The 23,827-nt window shown below is 41.6% G+C and overlaps 1 protein-coding gene across 1 annotated transcript in view; it reads right to left on the reverse strand.

Moving 5' to 3' along the window:
* Nucleotides 1–2,953, reverse strand: part of LOC134507604 (cytosolic phospholipase A2 beta-like) — a 42,453-nt gene extending 39,500 nt beyond the window's left edge. Inside the window, 1 exon segment of the mRNA XM_063318395.1 lies at nucleotides 2,933–2,953. Coding sequence (XP_063174465.1) covers nucleotides 2,933–2,953 — 21 coding nt within the window.
* Nucleotides 2,954–23,827: the final 20,874 nt, after the last annotated feature.

The raw sequence follows: 23,827 nt of genomic DNA on the forward strand, positions 1-23,827 counted from the left end.
TCAAATAATTTGCTTCGATTGTTTCAGATAAGCTTTACAGGAACAAAGCTGCACAGTTCATTATGGAAATGAATTCTTTGGGCTCCCTCTTTCTCCCCTGTCTTGTATAAATATTAATATCCTGTTAAGGACAAAACTAAGGAATCTCCTACTGTTACAGAGAGACTTGTCCATTAACTTCTCCTGTAATCCTTGCACTAATTTCCCTCAGTTCTTTAGCTAGTTGTTGGATCCTAGCATCCTGTCCTCTCTCCTCCAAAAACCCATATGCCCCCAAAAATCATTCAGGATGAATTAGCTCACTTCTTTAAAATAAAAAACATTTAACAACTGGACTTCTAAAGAGAACAAACAGGTGTTGTTTAATCACTGAGAAACATGAAGTTAAATGTTGCTGATGACAAAATGCACCTTCCAGAACTCTGTAAAAGAGACACACCACAAATTTCTAGGTATCCTGACTCACCTAAGCAAGCCCTGCCTTGCGTGGATGGCAGTAGCAAATGGAGTCTGTTGGCCTCTAACAATATAAAACCAACAGTGATTGAAGAATATTGTGTAAAAAACAGCATGTATTTGCCTAATGAGCACATTTGCATACAAAGCTCACAGTACATGGAGTCCCCAAATGCATACACAACAATGTATATTGGGGAAACACATCCAAGATCCATATAACTATGGCACTTTGGTGTCTGACTTTTACACTATCTGCTACAGTTAGAAGAAAATGTGAGAATGTGTGCACTGACACAGATGGGAAATATAATAATCTGCACATTCCTAGCTGAATATAGTGTGTTTTAGATCAGGGTGCAATTTCCAGCAACAATTCCGCGATAGTATATCAGAATAAACACCCAGTCATTTGCTGCAATCTTTACTGCCATCAGTTGGATCCAAATGTGTATAAATTTGACCAGGCAAGCCCATGGAGAGCTATGGCCATGGACACAGGAATGTATTCCTCTCCAAGGTTAACCTCCATAGAAGCCAATTGTCCTACTTGGCAGCAGAAGCTATTCTTACGGCACTGATCAAATGCTCCCCAGTACACTGTTTCTGTCATCGCCAAAACCCACTTCTACCACTAACACTCAATAGGTTTTGTAGCATATTTTCAAAAACTAGACAAGTTGCATATTAATGCTGAAAATTACATCAATTTTTTCCCCAGGGTGCTTTAAATTAAACAGCAAGCAGCCATAGAGTAGAGGGAGTATATACTGTAGTAAGGCAGGTCTCTTGATATATCTTCCGTAGAACTAGAGAACTTATAGAACTAGAAGAGATTTTAAATGGCTGCTCTAGCTGCAGGTGAAATCAGCCCAGAATTTGCAGCTTAAACCAGAAAAAATACTCAAAAGATTAAAGGTGCATATCCTGCCCAGATATACCTGGAACCACTGCTGATTTTATTGCTACTAATACTTCAGTTAACATCCCATTTTCATTTCCAGTTGCAGATTCTACAAGCAACTATTTTTCATTCACATATGTCTGAATCCAGCAAAGGTGATCTATCCATGGAAGCAGTTATCTATGCAAGTAGCCAGCTCTGTTCACACTGAACACACAAAACCCAACATGCAAGGCTGTGTGGATGGTGATCCTTGCTGAAGTTTGCCCATCCTATAATTAAGGTTTGATTTTAGTCAGTTCTAGCATTGTAATGGTATGTGGGAATGACCTTGGTGGACAGGAGGAAGAGCTGCGGACTAGATAATGGTCAAGTAAGAGGTAGCTGAGCTTGCAGAAGGAATGGTAGCATGGCAAACCTCTCAGAAGGGACCTTTCCTAGTTTCTTGGGCTGTGAAGGAAAAGGGGGAGAGATGTACTTTCAGACTTGCAAGATTTTGTTAATGTAACCTTTAAGTTAGAGGTAGTACTCCTGGGTGTACTTCTTGTCTGGACTACCTTGCAAGGCTGACAACTATCTTGCATGCTTGCTTTCTTTTTTTTACTTTACTTTTTTCTTTTTTTATTCTCTCTTTTTCTTATTTTTCCTTTAATTTCTTATGCTTTTATTGTAGTCCAAAACTCTAATGAGAAGAGAAGAGAAGAGAAGGCAAGTTGAGTGGTGAGCTGAATAAAGTAAGCCACGTTTTTCTTTGCAAGCAAAAAGTGTGCCTCTTCATATTTAAATGGAAAACATTAAAATGCTTCAGGCACCAACTTTCTTAGATGCAATCACATGATTCTGAGTGATGTTGGCAGCCACCAAGAAATAAACAGGCTGGAATTTCACAAGATTTTAGCCACTTCTTCTTTTTAAAAATAATAATAATAATTTGCAGGGTTCCAAAATTTCATCAAGTTGTTATAGTTTCAAAGACATCTAGGTTTTTTTTAAAAAGCAAGCAAGATTAATTAATCAATATGAAAACAAAACAAAGGAAACAAGATCAATTAATATGACGTGCTGAAATCCACACAGGCAGCCAGATGGTTTCCCCAAACCTGCCACTTAAGACTGAGATGCGGAGAGACAAGCAGCATTCTCCCAACCGTTTTTTTACTGGCAGCACAGATGGCAATTTTTGCAAGAACACCTTGTGTATCTCTTCAACCTTCCTGAATCACTTTTCTGTTCCTATCCTTTTAAAATAATACATCAGCAACAAGAAGTTGATTGACATGCTTAGGAAGTTTGTTTTATCCATAAAATTTAAATGAATTTTCAGTCATTCCTTTCATTGTCCAACCAATTTTATAATATTCGAAGCCACCCCATAAGACGTTAGTGTCTTCTTCCTCCCATCGAGAGAGAACCCATCTGTTTATCCAACCCCCAGAAGCAATTCTAAGTTGAAAACAGGCCCAACATTTAGCATTTCAGAAGATGCAAATTGACTGAAGGATTGGAGGGGGTGTTTCCCAGCAGAAAAAACATAGAAAAAAATATAGAAAACAGTGGCGTTCTCTTCCTTACCTTCTCTACTGTGCTCTCCATCGTGGTCAAAGAGTCTTTTCACAAGCACAAGGAACACTTGAGAAACTAATTGACAGGCAGACAACATTCAAATCTGTCGTTGCTCTTCCTTGGCACGTCCGGAAAGACAAGAATCATATGTGCACACTCCAGGCTCCACCCAGTGGGATTTCTGGATAAGAAGTAAGGGAACAAGAAGGAACTGTGGATTTTTCTAGCACAAGAAATACCTGCAGAGTACAGACTTCAGCACCATAAAACCAGATGAAGTAACCAGTAATTATCCGTCCTGAAACATGAAGCAATGTTCATTCCAGTACTAACAGTTCCTGATTTTTCTCTCCTGCTTTACGGGAGAGAATTACGCATACAAACAGCAGCTATTTTTTGGTTACAGGTACAGTGCCTTAGACTACAACCTGTAATTGTGTTATTATCATGATCCATATAGTGAGGAAGGAAACAAGTCTCCAGGGCAGAATGAAATTACATAACTTGACAATAAATATGAGGTATTGATTGATTATGTGTCACCAGGTCAATGTTCACTCTTAGCAATCACATACAGGTACTGTAGATAAACCTTCTCCAGGATGATCTGTCCCCAGCTTCCCCTTCAGGTCTTCCAATAGTCACCCATTACCACTATAAAGACGTCCATCCACCATGTTACTGGTCATCCTCTTCTCTTTCCTTCTGCTTTTCCCAGCATTATAGACTGCTTGGGAGAGCTACATTTTCACAGAATGTATCCAAAATATTATAATTTCAGTTTGCTCATCTGTGCCTCGAGTGAGGGCCCTGGGTTGGTTTCCCTGTGATCCATATAAAGTCCAACTTTTGCTTCCACAGGGAAAATCATTGCCTGCACAGTTCTGATGTTGGGAAGTATAGATACAGTATGTCACAGCAACTGAATACCTTTTTCAAATTCTTCATTGCTACTCTACCAAGTGCTAATTGGCACCATATTTTTGGGCTGCTGATTCCTTTACTGGTTGATATTCAGTCCTAAAAAGCAGAAGCTATCCAACATGTCAATATCTTCATTATCAGTTCTAAGGCTGGTTCCTCTTACTGTTGTCACCAGTTGGGTCTTTATATGTAAAGAAATACAATAATACATCCCAAGTGCAGCATTTAAATATTCTGTTTCTCCACGTTTCTTGGTCATTCTAACTACCTCTTTGTCTTGATTCCAGAGTTTGAAAGCATATAACTCAAAGTCCAAGGCTGTCTGCACAGACACCCCCTCTCAAAAAGCCACAGCTACTTGGCTAGAGCCACCTTACAGAGTGTGGTTCCTGGCACACTTGAAGGCCATGTGTCCCTTGGCCCAGAAAAACACACAGGAGGTTTCAGGACATAAAGCTTCCCAACCTTGGCTCCTGGCGGCTATGTAGACATAGCCATGTTACAGTATGTTTTTTTTTTTCATGACCAAATGGACAATAAAGAAATGGTTCACCATTACTTTTATTTCTGGGATCGCTTTTCAATTTTTCAGTCTATCCTACAGGCTTGGGGTTTCCTGGTATGGTTCCATCCAAGCCCTAATCAGCTCCAACCCTACTTAGCTTTTTCAAAATCAGCCAAAGTTGGCTAGATGCTTTCAGAACATAACCTTATTATAAATGAATCTATTCCTCATGTTTGATTAAAAAGCACAGGGGTTCTTTTTAAGTGCTTGGCAACCCCTTTCTCCCAATCACCAAGGACTGGTATTTGAACTTGCAGGCACATAGATTACATTTTCATCCTTAACCTAGCAATGTGAACATTAATGCCTTTAGAACATATGTGAATGTACTGTTATTGGCATTTTGAATGCTTCAAATTAAGTTACAAAAAGGTCCTTCAGGGTAGACAGGGCATGAATATAGCCACTCTCTATAATGCTTCAACACAGCTGCATCTCTTGTGATCTTGGGCCAAGAGTAGCTGCACAATCCCAGGAACTGTCCTAAAACAGAACAGTGTATTTCTGTTACATTACTTAATTTAAATATCTACCTACAGTATATCTACCCTCTTGCCTAAAACTTCCCTACCACAGCACCTTCTATAAAGATTTGATAGGCACTTTAAAATAGCAATGAGGCACTACCAATTTATTGGCATAAACAATCTAGCATACGTGCCATTGATGTGCCTCATAAACAAGATATTCTTAGGATTATTAATAATACTATTTCAACTGTTGAAGTTAGGGGGGAAACAACGTTTACAATTTAGTTCCTTATGCCCCATCTTTTTTCTTTTTTACTTGAGGAGAAGTTGTATCAGACATCTGACCCAATTCCCCCCATCACACCTTTCTTGGACCCACACCTATCAATATCTATCCTTTTCTTTGTGTGGGTTCTTTCCTTTCACATTTCTCTTTCCTATACAACCATAGCACATAAAGTGTGGTGCCAGCATATTCAACTCATTCTGTATACCTTGTAAACCTTCAGTAAAATAAAAGGTGCAATGCAGTTACAAGAAAGGCAAGGGCAAACAAGAACCAACAAGCTATATTGAAGAAAAGCCAAGATAAGGTGGAAAAGAGAAATTGGGAGGCAAGAAAGCAAATGACAAGCAGAGGAGCTGGGAACTTTTAGAAGTAAACCAAGATTTCATGAAGAAGAGCCACCCAAGCAAGTTGGGGAACTCTGTCAGGAACAATCCTGAATGATGTCTGATACAACTTCTGAAACAATGTTTAGTTCTCTGCATTTTTCATGGTGCAAATATCTCAGCTGGCTAGCTGAGAACCACAACGGCTCCATGAATGACAGCAAGTTCTATAGGATCAATATTTATCCAGTATTTGAAATGCTTATGAGGCATAGATGGGATTCATCCAAGGGTGTTATGCAAGCTCAAAGTGAGGAAGGTTGGATGATTCTTAGGCGCTTCTTTGATGAATCTCCTGTTCATAATTGCACTGACATCTATAACAATTTAGCTTACAGTTACACAAGCACTTACTGTATACTTGCAGATAACCATCAGGTTCTTTGACATAGTCCAGCAAAGACTGTGTATGTAAATGTATGTAAATGCATTCCCTGTTTTAATTTCAGGGAATTAAATACCTTACCTGTAGTACTGAATTTAAAAATCTTTCTAAGAACATTCTTCCTCCAAAATTACTGGACTTTTCTTGTAACAATGTATTATAAACAATGCATTGTAACTATGGAAAGAAGGAGTCTATAATGTTTTATTAATCACTTATTATGAGACAAATAATCACATACAGATATGAAGCTGATGTTTAACAGTAATTTTAATCTGCTCCCTAACACTCACATGCATATACTTTAAGCCTCTTTAGCAAAGAGAATCCAGAGTAAAGGGAGCTCTAGGGAGCAGAGCTTCACTTTTTCCTTGCCTGCTATTTCCAAAAATTTATTTCCAGATTCTGAAGATGCTTCCATGATAACCTCCCACTGAGAAACCACTGGAGGAAGGAAAATCATGTGATTGTTTCTCAGTGCACCCATCATTTGCCACTCTCTGGCCCAGAGATCCAGCTTTAGTTGCAGCATTGCTTTTGGAGGCCTGAGTTCTTCCAAGCTGACATAATTAATCTGAAGATTCTGGGTCTAGACCTGGTGAGTTTCTGCATGCAAAACCAATCTCTGAAGTGTATTAGTTATAAAGCCATGATAGTGGGGTTTCCATCTTCAGCAAGTGGGTGTCAAGAGTCATGGGAGAATTAAATATGTAAGTCAAGAAAGGGAGCGATGTGAGACAGTTAGCAAGAGTGATACTGCATTAAATCATTCATTCATTCATTCATTCATTCCATTTCTATCCCACTGCAATCCAAGGGACTCTCAATGGCTTACATGATAATAGAAACATTAAAACATCCACAGAAAACAATTGACAGCAGAATAAAATAAGCCATAAAATCAAAATCCACCAAAATAAAAAACGCAGCAAGAAATAACAATAAAATGTTATCCAGAACAGTTTGGTTTTCAGCATCCTGGTGAATGCCATCAAGGAGGGGACCAGTCCAATTGCTATTGGAGGCTATTCCAGAGGAGTCTCATTGCCACTGAAAAGTGGCACCTCCTGGCTTCAGTTTCCTTCGTTTCCCAGAAGCAGGAGACTAAGAGCAGTTTCTCCCTGGATGTCCTAATAGATTGGGCCGCTTCAGGTTGCAGTAAGCAGTCCTGCAGATATCCAGGTGCCAAACATCAAGGCTTTAGAGGTCAAACCTGGCACTTCAAATTGTACCGAGAAACCAGTTGGTAACCAGTGCAAGGCCATAGCTGTAGAAAGTAAGGGAGATGACAGAAATATGCAAGAACTGTTACCTAGGCAAAGAGAACTGAACTGCTATATTCTTTCAGTCCTGGAAAGCAAGATAATATTCAGAAATGGGTTAGGCAAACACCTCCCTGATTCACTGGATTATAAGAGGGGAGGTACATCAAAATCAGACTTGCAACATTCTGTTATTAGAGACAATCTCAATACTGTAAAGATAGTTTTAGCCTTTCTGTGGTGTTGATTTCCTGATTGCATCTACCTAATGGGATTAACAATAGCACAGGTGTAACAAACTCCCAGAGTTGGGTGCCAGTTAGCACATGGAATGCTGTCGTCTGAACTAATTGCAGTTTCTGAGTAGACTTCAAAGACAGCCCCATGTAGAGTGCACTGCAGTACTCTAAGTAGATGGTAAAGAAGGCATGAGTTCTGTAGCTAGGTCCCCTTTGCACCAGGCAAGGTCACCATTGGCACACCAACCAAAATTGAACAAAAGCCCCTCTAGCTAAGGCTTCCATCTGCTGCTCAAGCAGAAGCCATGCATCCAGAAGGATCCCCAAATTGTGAAGCTGCTACCTCAGGGGTAGTGCTTGTCCATCCAGAGATAATGTTGGTGTTGACAGAGAACCTTGCCGTACAAACAGTATAAACAGAATTCTTCTCTATGTAGAGAAAATGGAGGGTATCCTTGGATGTACAGCATACATTCCATTCCTCAGGCCCATTTATGAAATAATCCCAGAAGCAGACATATTCCAACTTTATGGTATTCAGAGCCTCGAGATGGCAAGAACCAAGGTCTGTGGGCTGTTGGGTAGAGGTGAAATAGCCATTGAAACAGACATCCTTCATCTAGCCCTTTCCCCCACTAAAACACACATGTCCTGCTATTTAATAATAAGTATTGAAAACAGCTCAGAAGAATAAGTCAGATAAAATTAAAGACTGGATCACATTCTACAATAAATTTACCTAAGATGGGCATGTGACTAGCTTCCAAAAGATTTACCTTAGGAGGAATGAAGTTTGATGATATACAGCCACTCCCAGTATTTTCAGGCAAAACAATTCTTAGCATTAATTGTTATAATTTGATGAGTAACAGGATTTCCAAGGTTGGATGAAACTGAGTGGAGAGATAACTAAATGCCTTTAAGTAACATTAGCTAATGTATCATCAGAGCAATGCCATGCTTCCTATGTGGATTTGTATCAGTTTGTATATGTGTGCATGTGTACATGTTTGCATACACACCAAAGCTGAGTCTATGTTGATTTCAACACAGCTCTGCTAAAATGAACAGGATACAGAAATTATAATAAAAAGCTATAGAATTATAAAGATATTAAAAATATTTATAAAAGTTATAAACATTCAGAAATTATAAAGAACTGTACCTGTTAATATAATTGATATGTTCTTCTTGATAGCTTATATCTAATCAGAAGTCATGAATTTGATTCTTTAAAAGTTCTCATGAGCACTAACACAATTCTGTGGGGAACCAGAGAATCTCCATTTTCATTCTATAACATATTTCTCCCAGTGATTACTTAAAATTCTAATACTGCTCCTTGCTACAAATACAGTAGCTGATTAAGATATACTGTACTCAAGAACTGGCTGACAGATTGGCTGGGCAGTGTAACTCAGGAACATAAAGGGCCACCTTCCTTACCACCTGCTCTTAACTGAGTTGCCAATACTAGCCTATTTGTGATGGATAAGAACTATGAGGAGCCATCACTCAGTGGTAGAATTCAATAGCATCTGTAAACAAGCCATAATGATGTCAAAATGACAATACATGTGTCATGACATCCTCTTGCAAATAGTGTACACAAATCATAAGGTTATGACATCTGACATAAGTACATCAGACATGTCATTTGCATGAGGATGTCATCATTTGCCCCCTTTCAAATCTCACAAAAATGATTATCTATGTCACTTCACTCCCTGGCACTTCTAGTTCAAAGGATTGGAAGAAAGAGCAAGTGCTATAAAAGACTTTTGTCTGCAATCCCAGAAAACTATGGCCACTCAAAATTAAGATGATGGTGGTGGTGGTGATGATGATGATGATGGATAGATGATAGATAGATTTGACTGCCATGAGGCAGCTTCCCCTGTTCCAGACAGGTGGAGATTTCTGCTGCAGGAAAAGTTCAGCGAGTTAAGGTCAGTTATGGCAACTGAGTTCCATTGGTGAGATTCACTGTAAGAAAATGTCCTACTTTCAAATAGCTTTGGTCCAGAGTTGCAGCCAATATATTGTTGTTGTTGTTTACAGAGAAGCCAACCGCCATGTTGACTAGCACTTCCTGGAGGTGTAGTCCCAATTTATCTGAAGGACATCTCAGTGGGAATATTTATTACAATATTTTTGGGCCAGACGTAAAATGACATACCCAGTGTGACTTGGATTCATTGCCAAAAATAGGGGACCAAACAGATTTGTTAGAAAAGAAGAAGGAAAGGGAGAAACAATCCTGGATTGTTCTGTTTCTGGAAAGTTTTCCAAGTATTTAATGAAATGTATGAAAATGTGTGTTTACTACAGCATCACAATATCTGCACTTGTTTCTTCATGCCATGCCTCCCTACCTTGCAAAGGGCAATTAACAACTCAAAATTGACACAATTATCATCATTTAGAACCAAAACTAATTAAAGCTCACTGATCTGGAAGATAATAATAAGAAAAAAATATGTAGCAGCCTAATGTTATCTCTTTGTGTAGAGACATATTGTTTATAATAGTAGGTTCCACAATAAACAAAAAGACACAGAGGGAGCCCTGCTATTAAGCAGAGTGAGGTGGTAATGAGGAATACAATGCACAGAGAATTGATTGTTTTGATCCATGCCTTTTAATTGCATTTAATTACATTATATTTTACTCCCTCTCCCCTTCACATACATCCAGAAAACTTGGAGAAACTGGTTTCAGACTGGCTAGATGCAAACATAAGTAAGAAGATATATAAGGTTATTGACAAGACTGACAAGATGCCTCTAAAAATCAGTCAGTAGCAGGACAAGAAAGAGAGACTAACTGTAATGATTGCCTATCCTAAAATACTCAGACTCACAAGCAGGAGCTTAATAATATCTGGTTTATTAAAGAATAGCATGCAAATACAAAGAAAGCTGAGAATGAGCAAAAGTGCGCCAAATACAAACTAAACACCCTCGGTGCAAACGTAATCCCTCCCCTTGCCCAACTGTTTCAAATTCCCCACCCCAGGTGCTGGTAACGAGTTCTGCTGATCTCCTGGGAAGAAAACCTTTAACAGACTAGATAACCCAAACACATTCCATTCAACTGAATACAGATAACAACCCAGGAGAATGAGTCCTCACAGCCCCTCCCAACCAGACCGCGCATCAGCAACTTGACATGCGAAACGTTACGATGTACAATGCACATTGAAATGGTGAACATGACACTAACTGTGTCAGTTTTCCATTTTTATGAGTTCTGTAGAATTAGGGAATTTTAAGGATGCATAAAACAGTGAGCCTTCCCAAACAATGAGTTAGATTCAGGTTTATGCTCAACAAAGTTCCATTTCTACAGAACAGTCATCCTCAACCTGGATGTCCTCTAGATGTGTGTGCTTCAACCCTCATGATTCTTAGCAGTGGCTGGAGAATGCTGGAACTTGCAGGGCACCTAGAACATGTTAGAGCAGAGGAGCAGGGTGTCCATCCTGAAAAGCTGTCTTGGAAGGAACATCTGTAGCACTATGGGTAGTGGGACCAAGAAATTGCAGTAATAAACATCAGCATGCACTTTTCCTCCAGAAGGAAGTTTTGCATTCATGGAGGTACAGATCTGATTACCATCTATAGACGTCCTTGGAAGGTAATGTAGGCCATTGAGTGAGACACATTATTGCACTCTTTCATTCCACTAACTACAAGTTAATATATGGCAATCAAATTACATCTAACTAAAAATTCTTCACAATGTTTGTCAGAATGCATTTAAAGTACAGACCCACAAAACAATAGCTGATTTAATAGTGTAATAGGGATCAATAATGATACACAAGGTTTGTGATATTGGAGCAAGTCTTTTTACTACCTACCCTTCTCATCTCTGGTATCTTGTTATTATGGATTATGGCACCAATCAGTATGAAATATTACTTATTGTGTATGGCAAGGACAAGCAAAGATTTTTCTTATCAAAAACTAAGCAGAAAAAATATGTTCAAAATATGATTTTCTATCTTTCTTCTGATAATTACTTTTTCCTTGTTTAATGAAAATGGCATTTTTTTAATTATGTCCATTTAAATGTATAAAATTAAAATACAAGTTTGTCTCCTTGGGGCCAAAGGAACTAAAGATGATAGAAAACAATATTTTAGGGTTTAATTGTAGATAAAAGTTGAGCACAACTGACAAATATTTATTTGCAATTTGAGTTACAAAATAAGGATCATCTGCCTCTTCTATAAGCCAGCAATTATCCTATTATCCCACCTACACCATGGTATTCCTAATTAATACCAGGAAAAGACAAGCTTTTGTTTAGCTGTTCACAAACACCAAATGCAATACAAGGAAACACAGGGACCAGGGGTTTAATTTCCTCATAACATTTGGAAAAAACAGGCATAAATGTCTGCCAGAAAATAGAAATTTGCATACAAAATATGCAGGCATTGGACTGCAGGCTGTAAGACTCTATTTTCACAAGAAAAAAGGGCATGGTGGTGGTTCACTAGAAGAATCAGAGTGGAGGAGGTAAATGGCTAAATGTGTCATTCCTAGAATCTTTTAAAAAAATAAAAATAAAAAGTGATTCCCTTGTGGCAAATGGACTTGGAATTTTAAAAACTGCAGGTCCTACAAAGGGACATATAGGAGGTGATGGCAACATTATGTGCTTTCCAGGAAAGGCTAAAGGTCATCTCAGATGGCTAGTGGACAAGCAGAGCTGAAAAAACTGGATCAGTGTTTCTCAACCTTAGCAACTTTCAGATGTGTGGACTGGTGGGGAATTCTGGAAGTTGAAGTCTACACATCTGAAAGTTGCTAAGGTTGAGAAACACCAAACTCGACATACAAAAGAAAGCAGAACTGAAGATAAACAAATCACACAAAGACTATCAGATTAGGACTGCCATGTGATAAGCTGCGTTAACCTACTGTTCAGTTCAGAACACTGGAAGGCAACCTGAACATTGTTTTTTTAATTGGGACATTGTGGCCAGATACAACCACAAGACTGTAGACACAAGACCAATATTTAAGCCTAGCTCTTCCCATTTAACCTTAGGGGTGCTTAGCTCAAAATTCTAGGTTGCATCATTGTATCAGGGACTCAAGTGGGAATTTTTCCCATCTTTACCTGGAGATAACAGGCATTGGATCTGGGATAGATGTTGTTTCGGAAAAAAGAATTCTCCCTCTAAATAGAGGCACGTGAAATCATTAAAGCCTCCCATATGGGAAATGATGCTGGTTGGAAATGATTGGACAAGGTTAAGCAAGTATTTATAAATTAATTTATTTTTTATTCTGCCTTTATTATTTTTACAAATAACTCAAGGCGGGGAACATACCTAATACTCCTTCCTCCTCCTCTTTTCCCCACAACAACAACCCTGTGTGGTGGGTAGGGCTGAGAATGACTGGCCCAAAGTCACCCAGCTGGCTTCCATGCCTAAGGTGGGACTAGAACTCTCTGTCTCCTGGTTTCTAGCCTGGAGCCTTAACCACTAGACCAGACTGGCTGTGTGAAGTGCAGTGATTAGCTAGTATAATTAAGAGCAAAATCATCACCTTGTGTAACGTTCAAACCTTTCAGTTATGCATATATCTGGCATATCAGCAGCATTCTAGTTTAATGCAGACCCCAAAAAATAGGTCAGACAGATTATTACTAATGCTAAATATCTTGGCAGTAAGGAAATATGCAGACAGGGTTTAGGAAACAGAACTAGAAATCCATATCCAAGTTGTTTATTTCTGGACCACAGCTGAAATTCAATCAGTAAAGATGAGCATGAAAAATGAATCCATGATAGCAGGTGACCAAAAAACCCCAAAACCCTGGGTGGAAAACAGGAAAGAGCAGCTCAGTGTTGCATCTGCATTCTGAACATAACCTGCTAGACTTAGATCCACTGGAGAGCCAAGAAGGTGGTTCCCACTTAGCATAGTTTCCCACAAATTATACATGAAAAGTGCCCAAGTTATGCAACCATTGTGCCACCTTTAATCACACACCTTGGAAATAGTTATAATTTCCTCTTTGCCACCTTTTGCTCTTAGACAGCTAGGCTTGCCTGATGTTTGTGTAGTACATTAAGGGAGTGCCTCTTTCTTTCTGCCCATATACACTAACTCAATGTTTTTCAAACTTGGCAACTTTAAAAGACTGCACTAACTCATATGAGAAGATCCTGATCCACCTCCCTTTTCCAAACATCACTGCCAACTGAGATAGAATGAACAGGGATATGGGATAGGGCCTTATACCCATTAGGCATCCACAATATCTTGGTACTCATCAAATTCAATTTTAAATGAGTTTTTAAGAATATATCATAAGTGAAAACTATAATTCAGACTAAATTTTTCAAAAAGAATGCAGATTTTGCTTGGTGGGAAAATCAGGTTATGCTGGGTACAAATAGAATAAATAACAAATAAAACGATACGATAAATTGATTTTTAAAGTAATAGCAATAAAAACTGCTATCACTTGACATGCTCTTCACTAGCACAACTAGCAGAGGCAATTTTGATTATATGTATCCAAACTCTGAAATACTGTGCAAGTTCACAGAGAAGCTGGAATTCTTTAAGAGTCTTTGCATGTTCCTGAAAAGCAAAGGTAAACAATTCAAGTTCTATTTATTGTAATGAGAAAGAAATAAGAAATAAGAAGATAAATGCAAAAGGGCTGCAGTGGAAGGAGATTAATGGAGGGCTCTGCAATAGGCACATGCCAATTGACTTAAAACCAAGTGTATAGAATGATGGTTCACCCACCCTGAGTGCTGGCCAACCACCAAAAGTGCTGAATGTCCTCTACATGCCATGGAGATGCATATGCTCTGTTGGCCATTAGGTGTCTCCCTTCTTGATCATATCAGCAATGATAGAGTCCAGCAGCAGATGGGCATTGCATCAATAACAGAGAAAATGCAGGAAAAATGCCTACAGTGATATGCCCACATCCTATGAGCAGCACCCATGCCATCACCTCCACCACCTACCTCTTTAGCACCGGCAAATGCCCTCACAGAAGACCAAAGCAAAGGTGGCAGGACACAACTGACGCAGACATGAAGATCATCCAGTTGGATCCAGTTGCTGCGTTCGATTGCATGAAATGGCATTTGTTGATCTGAAGGCGGATCCTGCATCTGCAGGAAAACAGGAGGAGGAGGAGGAGGAGGAGGAGGAGGAGGAGGAGGAGGAGGAGGAGGAGGAGGAGGAGGAGGAGGAGGAGGAGAAGAAAGAAAGAAAGAAAGAAAGAAAGAAAGAAAGAAAGAAAGAAAGAAAGAAAGAAAGAAAGAAAGAGACTGTGTTTAACTTCCTTTAGAAGTTAATAGAACTATGTCATGCTTAACTTTCCCCACTATCAAATCTGCATGGTGTGCATCAGCAGACTATGGCAGCCACACTGAAGTAATTAAGACGAGAATGAATTACCTTAATTACAAATACTTCTGGAAAAAAAATCCCAAAGTGACTTTCTTGTACAATTAGCTGAATGCAATCAGTGCCACCACCCTTCCTTCAGGACTCCACTCACCCATTTTGAATATTTTACTTACTTGTTTTAAAATGCATGCACCTCCCTTCCTAAAGGAAAGATCCATGTGATGATAAAAGAGCCTCTCACCATATCCAGGCCGCAGATCTTAAGGAACAGCAGACCATGAGACTTTACAGATCATGGCTGGGCAGGGACCTGTTGGTGCTGATTGGTTGGTTATTGTAAGGCAGCTCAAGGTCATGTGCAATAAAGGTTGTGAATACATTATTCCTGTGTGAACAAGTTCCATCAGAGATGATGACAGAGAACATGTCCACTCCCTGTGTCTCAGGCCACACTTGCTATTAATTTCCAGATACACCTTGCTTCTTGCTTCTTCTTCTACATTACTTTTATTAGGAAGGATTGAATAGGACTATGAAGAATGCACTCACTACAAGCCCTATGTTTACAAAACCAATACCACAGTTAAAGTTTGACCGATTAGGCCTCATCGTAGCAAGTTCTTAATAATAGAAATGAGGGAAGGGGAAGTTATTTTGTATTTTAATACTGAACATAATTAAAACAGAGCAACTAAAGAGCTCATTGGAACAGGTGTTACGATCCCATTATACCAGTACTTGGTGCAAGTCTCTTTCTGAGCCCAGTTCAAAATAATGTATGTTGGTTTTAAGATGGCATTGAGTGATGGCTACTTCTATGGTGGATTGTTAGATTAGGTTGAATTAGGATTTTGGTGGGAGTGATCAAACTCAGAAGGGGTGGAGTCAAAGGGGGGATGGAATGGAATTCTCTGGAGCTGGTGAGCTGGTGAATTGGCTCAGATGAGGTGGGATGTGGGTGGTGGAATGGCACCCTGGTTGGAGAATGGAAGTTTAAGAGAGGAAAATATTTAGAATTTGACCTGTGGTGGTTCACTAGGGTGGTACATTTTATTTCAGAAACTGGTTATCTGCAGACTGAGTTTAGCTGTGCAGTAGATGGCAGTGGCATAAGCAATGGCTGACAGGATCACACTGGTCAGTTATATTGCAGCCACTGCATGATATCCAGACAACACAGTGGCTGCCATTATTAGCATTGCAGAGTTTGGACAGGATTGAGAGAGCACTATGGAAGGTTTTCCTTCAGATGAATCTTAGTGACCGCCTTGGTTGATAGGCTAGAAAGTCAGACTGAACTTGGGATGCTTTTGGGACTGGAGTGGAGAAACATCTAGGTCAATTACTTCTTGGGTTGTATTTACTCCAGGGCCTAGTTACGGTTGAAAAGACAGCCAGGGTGGATGGATATTGATGGGATTTGATTTGGATGGAGCATAAGGAGGCTTATGGATCATACAAGGGAATCCAGGCAAAAGTGGTACCCAAGCCAGATGTTTGTATATAAAGGCTTTTTAACAGATCTGGTGTTGTCTCTCAGAGGGGTGGCACTACTCCTGAGAGAGCAGATGTGTATCCTGGGGACCCTGCTGGACTTACAGCTACTACTGAATAGACAACTGGAGACCATGGCCAGGGAGATGTTGCCCAACTTCAGTTGGTGCCCCAGTTGCAGCCTACCTGGAGAAGGAGGACCTCACAACACTGCCTCACTTGGACTACTGCCACCAAACATTGAATTGACTGAGGCAGGATACAGATAGTATAAATAAAAAAAAATACTGGAATGCACTGTACGTGGGACTGCTTCTGAAGTCTTGCCTTTACATGCGACAGCCATGCATTTGTTGGCTGATATACATCAGCATGAGTAGCTACACTGGTGCGTCCAATTCTGCACTAGCTGCTTATTGGCATTGAACATGAGATGGGTGGCAGAGAAATTTAACAAATAAATAAATAAATTCAAAATGCTGCTTTTAACCTGTAAAACCCTATATGATTTGGCAGTGAGGTCCTTCTGGACCATCTTCTCTACCTGGATTCAACCCTTCCAATTCACATATCTCAGGAGAAGGTGTAAGGATTGCCTATTCTAAACACCATCAGACTCATAAGCAGGATCACAAAGATATCTGATTTATTAAAGAATAGTATGCAGGATCACAAAGAAAGCTGAGAATGGGAAAAGCGCGCCAAATGCAAACTAAAAACCCTTGGTACAAACGAGATCCCTCCCCCTGTGGAATCTTCCCAGGCTCACAATCCCAGGTGCTCCTAATGGCTTCTGATGGTCCGCTGGAAAAGTCCTTGAGCAGAGCACATAACCCAAACACATTCCATTGAAATGAACATAGATACAGAGCTTGGCACAAGGTTTCACAGCAGCTCCCTCCCAAACAGAAACGCGCATCAGCACCATGGCATGTGAAACGTTACGATGTACAGGGCACATTGAAACAGTGAACATGACATACTGCCCCCCAAAAGAAAGAAAACGCTAAGCGGCAGGCTTCAAAGGGTAAGCCAAATGGAAACGGTTAACAAAATCAGGAGCATTAGCGTGGCGAGCAGACACCCACTCAGGATGAGGAAAGTGTTTCCAGCGGATCAGGTACTGGAGGGTGCCCCGAAGCTTGAGAGAATCAACGACCTCCTTGACTTCAAAGTGTTGTTGACTGTCAATCATGATCGGAGCAGGAGGAGGAGGTTGGGGATGCCAGTGGGAAGAGTGGTGGACAGGCTTGAGCAAGTCCACAATAAAGTCCATAGAAATCTCATCCCAGGGACAGGATGGGCTGTCCACTGGCTGCAGAAGCCCCTGTGGTTTACCCCCTTTTCGCTTTGACATGGCACAAACAGGACAGGAAGCAACATAGTCCTTTACATCACGCCTTAAGGTTGGCCACCAAAATTGACAGCGAACCAAATGCAATGTTTTGACAAAACCAAAGTGTCCAGCAAGTTTATCATCATGGGAACGCTGCAAAACATCAGGCCTTAAAGTTTCAGGCACATAAAGGCAGTGTTCCACCCACGCTAGACTGTCTTCAAAAGAAACATTGTCTCTATTAGCTAGCAACCAAGTGTCAGATTTCAGTGCCTGGAGAAAGTCCTTCTGTAACTGACAAGGAACTTGCATTTTTCGCCTCCCAGACGGGGCTGGGGGCAGGGTTGCCTGCGCACAGGTCTGGCTCCGGGTGACGGCAACCAAGCCCTGTTGTGGTTCAGTGAGAACAGTCCCAACTATATCTGCCACGTGGTCAGAGTCCTGAGGTAAACGTGACAAAGCATCGGCCAGAAAGTTTTTCTTTCCCAGAATAAATTTTAACTGGAAGTTAAAGCGACTGAAAAATTGAGCCCAGCGAATTTGTTTAGGACTGAGATGCCGGAGGGTGCGGAGGGATTCCAAATTCCTGTGATCAGTCCAGACCTCGAAAGGGCATTTAGCGCCTTCTAGGAGGTGACACCAGGCTTCCAAAGTGGCTTTTACAGCAAAAGCCTCTTTTTCCCAAACATGCCACCAGCATTCAGTTTCAGAAAATTTTCCAGACAAATAAGCGCAGGGTTTTAAGTGATTATCAGAATCCCTCTGTAACAATATAGCCCCAATTGAGGAGTCAGAAGCATCAACTTGGACCACAAAGGGGCGTTCAGGATCAGGGTGCTGTAAAATAGTCTCAGCAGTGAAGAGGGTTTTTAACTTCTCGAATGCCGCCTGGCATTCAGGTGTCCAATTCAGCACTGCCCCAGGGTTTTTCACCTTGCGTGTCTCTCCCAAACCCTTGGTACGTAGCAAGTCAGTAAGGGGCAAAGCAATCTCAGCAAATCCCTGGATAAACTGCTGATAATAATTACTGAACCTGAGGAAACTTTGTAGTTGCCTCCGGGTGCAGGGACGTTCCCAACTTAAAATCGCCTGAATTTTTTCAGGGTCCATCTCAATGCCCTTGTCAGATACCCTATAGCCTAGATAGTCAAGTTGGGTTTTGTGAATTCACATTTGGAAAGCTTGGCATAAAGCTTGGCATTTCTAAGCTTACTTGACACCTGTTTGAGAAGGCGTTCGTGTTCCTCCTCGGATTCAGTGTAAATGAGCACATCGTCCAAATAAACCAGGACCCCTTTAAACAAATGATCATGTAATACTTCATTAATCAATTGCATGAAGACTCCAGGCGCCCCTGCTAACCCAAAAGGGAGGACTTTGTACTGAAATGAACCCAATGGGCAATTAAAAGCAGTTTTCCACTCATCTCCAGCTCGTATGCGGATGCGAAAATAGGCTTCACGAAGGTCGAGCTTGGAGAAAATCTTGCCCTTTGACAAATGGGCTAACATGTCCTTCATGAGTGGTAGAGGGTATTTGTTGCAGATTGAGATGGAATTTAACCCCCTATAGTCCGTACAGAGTCGAAGCATGCCATCTTTCTTTTCCTGGAATAGCACAGGGGCCCCAACTGGGAAATTTGCAGGTTCAATAAACCCCCTTGACAGATTTTTGTCAATAAAGTCCCATAATGCCCCAAGCTCCTTCTGAGTCATTGGATAAATTTTTGACTTGGGCAATTGAGCATTAGGAACCAACTCTATGGCACAATCAGTTTTCCGATGAGGGGGTAGCTGATCTGCTTCCATTTCTCCAAAAACGTCTGCAAAATCTTGGTATCGATCAGGCAAGCCCTCTAAATGTGCCAAACTAGGGCGCGGCATGGCAATTGCAGCCCCTCCAACCCCCGCACTTGAAGTCCTCTCCGCGGTAGGGGCTTGGTAAAACCCATCCTTAAAAGTCAGAGTTCTGTGTTCCCAATTTATATGAGGGCTTCGATAAGTCAACCAGGGAATTCCCAGAATTACTAAGGGGTTGCCAACAGGTGCTACTATAAATGTTAAAGTCTCACGGTGGCTGCCCATTTGTATTGCAACAGTTCCAGTGAAATGGGTTGCCGCCCCCCACCCTCCATTGAACCATCCAACTGTGTGAAGATCAAAGGCTGCTGGAGGGGAAAGCTAGGCAGGTCCAAAGCAGCAACCAGATCAGAGTGAGTCAGACTCCTGGAACACCCAGAGTCAACTAAAGCCCAGACCTCTGTAGTCTTTGTACGGGAGCCCAATTTCACTTTTACTGCTAGAGTGGGACAGTCAGCACTCACCATAGCATCTTCGCGCCCATCCTCCTCCACCTGCCTGCAGGCGCTTTTCACGGCAGGTGGCTGGCATTTCCTGCCGGCTCCTTAGCATTGTCTTCAGCCTCTCCTGAGAAGTAGGGTACTTCTTCAGCGTCGGCCACCCCCTTGGCTGCCATCATCCGCCGCGATGAGGGTGGCGATTTGGCCGGCAGTTTGCCCGCTCGGTCTCCAGCCTTGGCTTTTGGGCAATCAACTGCTTGGTGCCTTTCCTTTCCGCATCAGAGACACTGACCCTTCGCATAGTGCCGATCTCTCTCCTCTTCCCAGGCTCTATAGCCTGGCCGGGTAGCAGTTGCGGCACTTCGGGGTCCCCTCATGGTGGCTGGTTGCTTTTCAGGTCGTTTGGTTTGCATGTAGGTATGCTGGGCATGCTCAGCCTTGCCGGCCAGACAGATCCATTCATACAATGTCTCTGGGTCGTCTCTACACAACGCCCACTGCAGGACGTCCCTGTTGAGTCCCTCTTTAAATTGTTCTATTAAGGTTGACTGAGACCAGTCGGGGATTTTCCCAGCTAAAGCTTTAAACTCCAGGGCATAATCAGCTACAGACAGTTGGCCCTAGATAAGATCCTTCAGTGCCTTTTTAGCCCTTGCCTTGGCTAGAGGATCCTCAAAATGCAGCTTTAATGCCCACATGAATTCCTCGAAATCCTCAAGCTCAGGAGAGCTAGCCTCTCTTAATTGAACATACCAATCAGCCGCTTGTCCCTTCAGCTTGGTGGCAATGGCAGTTATTTTAGCCTCTTCGGAAGGGAAGCAGGGTCCAAACTGTTTCATATAACTTTTAGCATTAGTGAGAAAGAAAGACAACTTAGTTGGATCCCCGTCAAACTTGACAGAAAAGTATTTCACCCCCGCTCCTGTTGGAGCTGAATTAGCGGCTGCTTGAGTGGTTGGGCCCCAGGTTACAGTAGTTCTCCTGTCTCGGGGTGAGGACACTGATGGATGAGCTCTGCGGGGTGGAGATTCATCCCGGCTCCGGCTCCAGCCCCGCTCCGCCAGTGGTCCGGGTGAGGGGATGGAGGATGATTGCGTGGAGCTGGACTCTCCTTCGCACCTTGGCTGCCCCCCCCCCCCCATGACAGAGACAGGGCTTTTAGCATGTACTCCATCGATTCTAATTTGGCCTCTACCACTTTTAGCCTTTCAGGGGTTTGAGATTCCTCCCTCCCTCGCGCATTAGGCTGTCTCCCTTCTAATACCATGACGTTTGGGGTCAGTGGGACCCGATACTTCCAGGACGCCCAGGACGTCCCTGGCTGGGGTTCTCCCATTTCCTCCCAGGTGATCAACTCTGTGGGCGATTCGCTGGGTGCCGGTTGCTCTGGTGCTCTCCCATCTTCGGATTCCTCTCCCTCAGGGCTGGAACTTGAAACCAGCCATAAACCTGAAGGTTCTGGGGTGAGGCTCAGTTCTCCTCTCCTGACTGTTGACTCGGGCATCAAGCCAGTCGGCTCCTCAAGTCCCTCGGTCGTGGATTTGGATTTGGCCATTGTTAACTGTTTTTCCTCACAAGAAACTAATCTTGGTAGGAGCTAATGGTACAACTTTGGTGATTCTCAGCTTTATGTAAGGATTGCCTATTCTAAACACCATCAGACTCATAAGCAGGATCACAAAGATATCTGATTTATTAAAGAATAGTATGCAGGTTCACAAAGAAAGCTGAGAATGGAAAAAGCGTGCCAAATGCAAACTAAAAAACCCTTGGTGCAAACGAGATCCCTCCCCCATAGAATCTTCCCAGGCTCACAATCCCAGGTGCTCCTAACGGCTTCTGATGGTCCGCGGGAAAAGTCCTTGAGCAGAGCACATAACCCAAACGCATTCCATTGAAATGAACATAGATACAGAGCTTGGCACAAGGTTTCACAGCAGCTCCCTCCCAACAGAAATGCGCATCAGCACCATGGCATGTGAAACGTTATGATGTACAGTGCACATTGAAACAGTGAACATGACAGAAGGTGCTATTGGTGCCCCATTTTCACAAGGCAACAGATGGAAGCTCAGTGGTGCTGTGTTAGCCCTGTGAGGTAGTCCAGAAAAGATGAACAACCAGGAGTACTAGCTCTATTTTTATTTTAAGGTTACATTATCGGAATCTTGCAAGAATGAAAGTATTTCTCCCCTCCTTTCTTTTTATGCTCTGGAAAACTAGGGAGGGTCCCTTCTAAAACATTTCCCATGCTCTCCCTCTTTCTGTGGGCTGAGATACCTTTTTCACACTGGCTGTCCAGTCTGTACCTCTCCCTTCTTTCTCCCAAACTCATTCCCACATACCATCACCTACTGCTTCTTCATAATGACTGTGCTGCATTATGGAACAACCTCTCTCTGGAAATTATATTGGCCCTCATCTGTTGACTTTTATTAAAACTATTATTATTAAAAACAGAACTGTTTCAGACAGCCTATGGAGAGACGGTGCCATCTGTTTCTGGCTGTGTGAATGGGGTTTATTGTGTTGGTTTTGTTTAATTATTTTTAATTTTGTGTCATGGATGTTTTAATGTACTATTGCTTATCATATGATTATATTATTAGCAGCCAAGAGAGCCTTTTGATTGTGGCAGGTACTAATCCAATAAATAAATACTAATCTCATAGAAGAGAATATATGTAGCTCAAGGTTTAACTGTAGAGTCCTTGGTGCTCTCTGAGCTTGGTTGTTTGCTTGCAGACCTAGGTAATATCATCAGTGCTAGTGAGGGTGGGCTTTGCTCCCTGTTTATATACAGTAGCTTGCTCTGCCAATGTTAATGGGGGTGTGGTTTTTTCCTTGGTAGTTCCTTGATTAGGGCATTGTTTTCTGCTTGATTCTTTGTCTGGTGTTAATCCCTGCTTATCTGGGTGTAGGCCACTGGAGACGATTTGCTCTGGTCTTTTTGTTTCCTTCTTAGGTTTTTTATTGTCTCTTTTGAATGATGTGTAAATGTGGTTTATCTCTATGTGTCTATTGATGGCTGATTTGTCTGAATGCCAAGCTTCCACGAATTCCCTAGAATTTTTGGATTTAGCTTGGTCTAGGATGATTACAGTTTCCCAGTTCAAACTGTGGTTGAGTCTGTCCATGTGTTGTGAGATTAAGGAGTTTTCATTGTGTCTTCTGACTGATAGTTGGGGTTCATGGATGTGCTTTCCTAGTCTTCTGTTTGTCTATCCTACATAGTGGCTGTTACAGTCCTTACACTGTATGTTATAGATGACTCCTATTTTTTTCTTCTTGGGCTACTGGGTCTTTTGGTTTACTTAAGATGTTTCAGAAGACTTTAGTTGGTTTGTGTGCTATGGTGACGCCATGTGGTTGTAATAGTTTGTTGGTTGTTTCTGAGATGTTTTTGAGGTACGGTAGTGTTATCCTTTTCATAGTTTGTGTTGGTTGTGCTGTAGTTGTGATGGCCCCAGTACCAGGATCTTAACTTGAGAAATTCTCCAGACATTAGGAAGCTTAAAGAATTCATATATTAAAATCTGATTACACAGGACAGTTGCAAAATTCTGAATAATGTTTTGGTGCCAAAGCATTCAAACTAAATCATTCCCTCTGACATAGTCTCTTGTCCCTGTCTCCCAAACAAGCCTGTTCTCACTTCTGATCTCCCCACTCCCAGTTCCTTAGATTTAATTAGAGTCCAGGTGTCTTATCAGCCCTTCCTTGGCTCCAACTTCTTGTGAAGGAATGTGATTAACGATCCTCTCTGTCTGCAAAGCTGCAAAAGCTGACACAGGTTTGCTCTTGCCTTGGCTGATGCATGTAGCAATAGTTTTATGGCAGGCATGCAAAGCGAGC

Source organism: Candoia aspera, chromosome 1, assembly GCF_035149785.1.
Source record: "Candoia aspera isolate rCanAsp1 chromosome 1, rCanAsp1.hap2, whole genome shotgun sequence".
NCBI lineage: Eukaryota > Metazoa > Chordata > Lepidosauria > Squamata > Boidae > Candoia > Candoia aspera.